Source organism: Camelina sativa, chromosome 10 (assembly GCF_030686135.1).
Source record: "Camelina sativa cultivar CO46 ecotype springtype chromosome 10, ASM3068613v1".
NCBI classification, from domain to species: Eukaryota; Viridiplantae; Streptophyta; class Magnoliopsida; order Brassicales; family Brassicaceae; genus Camelina; species Camelina sativa.
The window spans coordinates 19,319,117-19,322,927 of record NC_141889.1 but is presented as its reverse complement, the minus strand read 5'-3'; the positions used below and the strand labels follow the sequence as shown (position 1 = coordinate 19,322,927).

Genomic DNA, 3,811 nt, shown 5'->3' with positions numbered 1-3,811 from the left:
TACACACTTAATCGCTTACTAACTACTAAATTCAACATGGTATCAGAGCAATCTTTCGATCTGTGACCCTATAAACCAACTCTTATTCTTTCCTACACTCCATTCTCTTCAATCTTGTCTCGCCATTCTCTGGTTCTATACTCGCTTTTTCTCAATTCTCTGGTTCATTTCTTAGCTCTTTCTCACTTACCTCTCGCAAAACTTGCTCATGGAGACTACCAAGCCTATTGTCACTCCGGTGGTCTTAAAGGGGGCCAACTATTTGTTGTGGAAGAGAACCACAAAGACCGCGCTTAGTGGCCGGGGACTTTGGATCCATGTCGAAACGGACCAACTCCCCAAGAAAGCTACCAAGGAAGACGGCAAAGAAGAAAAAGAAGAAGACAAGGAGGCTGATCTCGAGAAGGAAGTCAAGTGGTTCCAAGAAGATCAGACCGTGCTTGCCATTCTCCAAAACTCGCTAGACGCTCCAATTCTCGAAGCCTACTCGTACTGCGAGACGGCTAAAGAGTTATGGGAAACGCTAGCGAATGTATATGGAAACGTGACCAACTTGACTCGAGTGTTTGAAGTCAAGAAGGCGATCAACGGTCTCCATCAAGAAGACCTGGAGTTCACGAAGCATTTTGGGAAGTTTAGGTCTCTATGGGCCGAACTTGAGATGCTTCGACCAAGTACAATCGATCCAGCCATCCTCAATGAAAGAAAGGAGCAAGACAAGGTCTTTGGCCTCTTACTCACCCTTAACCCGGCGTTTAATGATCTAATCAAACATATCCTCCGTGGAGACAAGCTGCCTACTCTTGAGGATGTTTGTTCTCAAGTACAAAAGGAACAAGGATCTCTTGGTCTCTTTTGTGGAAAGGAAGAACTAGCTACCGCGAACAAGGGGATTTACAAACATGACGACCGTAGGGTGATGGTATGTGATCACTGTAAAAAGAGAGGTCATGTGAAGGACAAGTGCTGGATTCTTCACCCTCATCTCAAGCCGGCCAAGTTCAAAGCCAATATCTCGCAAGAAGGGTCAAGCGGCCAAGGATCAGGTGCAGCTAACCAAGGCGGTATGACGGAAACGGCCATGGCCGCCTCATTTGGAGACCTTGTGAGGAAATCAGACCTTGAGGCCCTCATTAAGTCCATTGCTGCGCTTAAGGACTCCGGTATCACCTTCTTTGCCTCAAAACCTAGTAAATCTCTTGTTGTTGACTCGGGTGCTTCTCACCATATGATAAGTAACCCTAGCCTTATCCACAACATAAAACCAGCAATAGGCAATGTTATTATAGCTAATGGAGATAGTATACCAGTTAAAGGAGTAGGAGACTTGAAACTATTTGATAAAAATTCAAAAGCTTTCTTTATGCCTACATTTACCTCTAATCTTCTATCGGTTAAGAAAGCTACTGCTGATCTAAATTGTTACACCATTTTTGGGCCTAATAGTGTACATTTTCAGGATATTGAGACTGGAAAGATCCTTGGAGAAGGGGATGCTAGAGGAGATCTCTATGTCCTAGAGAATACTTCACCAAGTTCTTCTAAGTGTTTCTCTTTTGTATCGAATCTAAATACTATCTCGAGTGAGGTGTGGCATGCTAGATTGGGCCACCCTCACTCTCGTGCTTTTGAACTAATAATGCCTAATGTTTACTTTGATAACTCTAGTTGTGAGTCTTGTATTCTTGGAAAACATTGCAAATCTATTTTCCCTAAATCCATTACTATTTATGATCATTGCTTTGATTTAGTGCATTCAGATGTTTGGACCTCTCCATGTCTATCTAGGGACAATAACAAGTATTTTGTGACCTTTATTGATGAAAAATCTAAATACACTTGGCTTACCTTGCTTCCTTCCAAAAATAGAGTGTATGATGCATTTGTCAACTTTCAGAATTATGTCACTAATCATTTCAATGCTAAAATAAAGGTACTAAGATCAGATAATGGAGGAGAGTATACAAGTCACAAGTTAAGGGAACATCTTTCTAAACATGGCATATTACAACAAACAAGTTGCCCCTATACGCCTCAACAAAACGGTGTGGCTGAAAGGAAGAACCTACATCTCATGGAGGTCGCTCGGTCCATGATGTTTCACACCAATGTGCCCAAGAGGTTTTGGGGAGATGCGGTTATGATGGCTTGTTACTTGATCAACCGGACGCCAACAAAAGTCCTACAAGATGTCTCGCCATATGAGGTACTCAATAAAGCAAAACCTCCGTTAAGTCACTTACGTGTGTTTGGGTGTATGTGCTTTGTATTGGTACCAGGTGAACAACGAAGCAAACTCGACCCCAAAAGCACCAAGTGCATGTTCATTGGCTACTCAACTGGACAAAAAGGATACAAGTGTTATGATACAACAACAGGCCGGACCCTAGTCTCCCGCGATGTGAAGTTCGTTGAACACCAAGGTTACTACGATAAGAAGGACTGGGAGAGCCTAAAAGACTTGTCTCACTCCGCTTCCGACCGGTCGGCCAACTTACGGTTTCTTCTCGATCATTTAGGCAGCAGGCACCAAAACGCCCTAATGATGATGTTCGGACCAATACAATGCCCACTACCGCACAACATCAAACTGCTGGAGATGAGGCCCCTATACAGCCAACGGCTTACTCTGATGAACCAGAAGTCTCACCACAATCGGACACGGCCACTGAACCGGTCTTACACACTGACAACCCTACTGGCCAAAACGAAGGAGATACATCCCAAGATTTGAGTCCATCTCCACACCTACCTCGACGTAGTGGACGTATCAGATCTCATCCGTCAACATGGAAAGACAAACGGGTCTACTACAACAATCAAGCTGTGGTGCATCCTATCCAGGCTGTATGTTCGCTTGCCCTTGTGCCACCTGACCATGCGGCCTTCCTTGGAAAACTTGATGCTCACGTCATCCCTCAGACATATGAGGAAGCAAAGGAACATAAGGAGTGGTTAGATGCCATTACTGACGAGACGGGTGCCATGGTTCGTAACCATACGTGGGACGAGGCTGATCTTCCACAAGGGAAGAGGGCCGTGAGCTCCAAATGGGTCTTTACCATCAAGTATTTGAGTACTGGCGATGTAGAACGGTACAAGGCTCGACTCGTTGCTCGTGGCTTCACACAAACCTACGGTTTGGACTATACGGACACCTTTGCCCCGGTCGCTAAACTTCACACTGTCCGTGTTGTTCTCTCGCTCGCCACCAATCTCTCCTGGGATCTCTGGCAAATGGACGTCAAGAATGCCTTCCTTTAGGGGGAGCTCGATGAAGAGGTCTACATGCATCCTCCTCCCGGTCTAGAAGATCTTGTGGCTCCGGGTAAGGTCCTACGCCTGCGTAAGGCAATTTATGGTTTGAAGCAATCGCCACGGGCGTGGTATCATAAGCTTAGCTCCACACTTCGCACCAATGGCTTCGAGAGGTCTGAACAGGATCATACACTCTTCACCCTTCGCACCACCAGTGGTCAAGTTGTCGTTCTTGTGTATGTTGATGACATCATTCTCACCGGCGACGATAAGGACGGTATTCTCGCCACCAAAGCTCTTCTTAACTCTACTTTTGACATTAAGGATCTTGGTGAGCTGAAATACTTCCATGAAAAAACTCACTAATGAACTCACTTGGCTCAAAGCTCTTCTCAAGGACCTCGGCTTCGAATCTGACCAGCCTATCATGATGCATTGTGACAACGAAGCCGCGATTCACATAGCCACAAACTCTGTTTTTCATGAACGCACTAAGCACATTGAGGTGGACTGCCATAAGGTTCGAGAAAAGATTGAAGAGGGCGTGATTCTT

At 45.3% G+C, this 3,811-nt stretch overlaps 1 protein-coding gene across 1 annotated transcript; it reads left to right on the top strand.

Moving 5' to 3' along the window:
• The first annotated feature begins 208 nt into the window (after nucleotides 1–208).
• Nucleotides 209–3,264, top strand: LOC147936257 (uncharacterized). Its single transcript, XM_087468654.1, has 4 exons — nucleotides 209–1,318; nucleotides 1,460–1,670; nucleotides 2,280–2,463; nucleotides 2,520–3,264. Exons 1-4 carry the CDS (start codon nucleotides 209–211, stop codon nucleotides 3,262–3,264), a joined length of 2,250 nt encoding a protein of 749 aa, XP_087324780.1.
• Nucleotides 3,265–3,811: the final 547 nt, after the last annotated feature.

Excerpts from the sequence above, each read along its gene's own strand:
- LOC147936257 (XM_087468654.1), top strand. The coding sequence starts at position 209 with ATGGAGACTACCAAGCCTATTGTCACTCCGGTGGTCTTAAAGGGGGCC. Across the intron at positions 1,319-1,459 it reads ATAGTATACCAGTTAAAGGA|GATATTGAGACTGGAAAGAT; the intron begins GTAGGAGACTTG and ends GTACATTTTCAG. Across the intron at positions 2,464-2,519 it reads TGGGAGAGCCTAAAAGACTT|GCAGCAGGCACCAAAACGCC; the intron begins GTCTCACTCCGC and ends TCGATCATTTAG.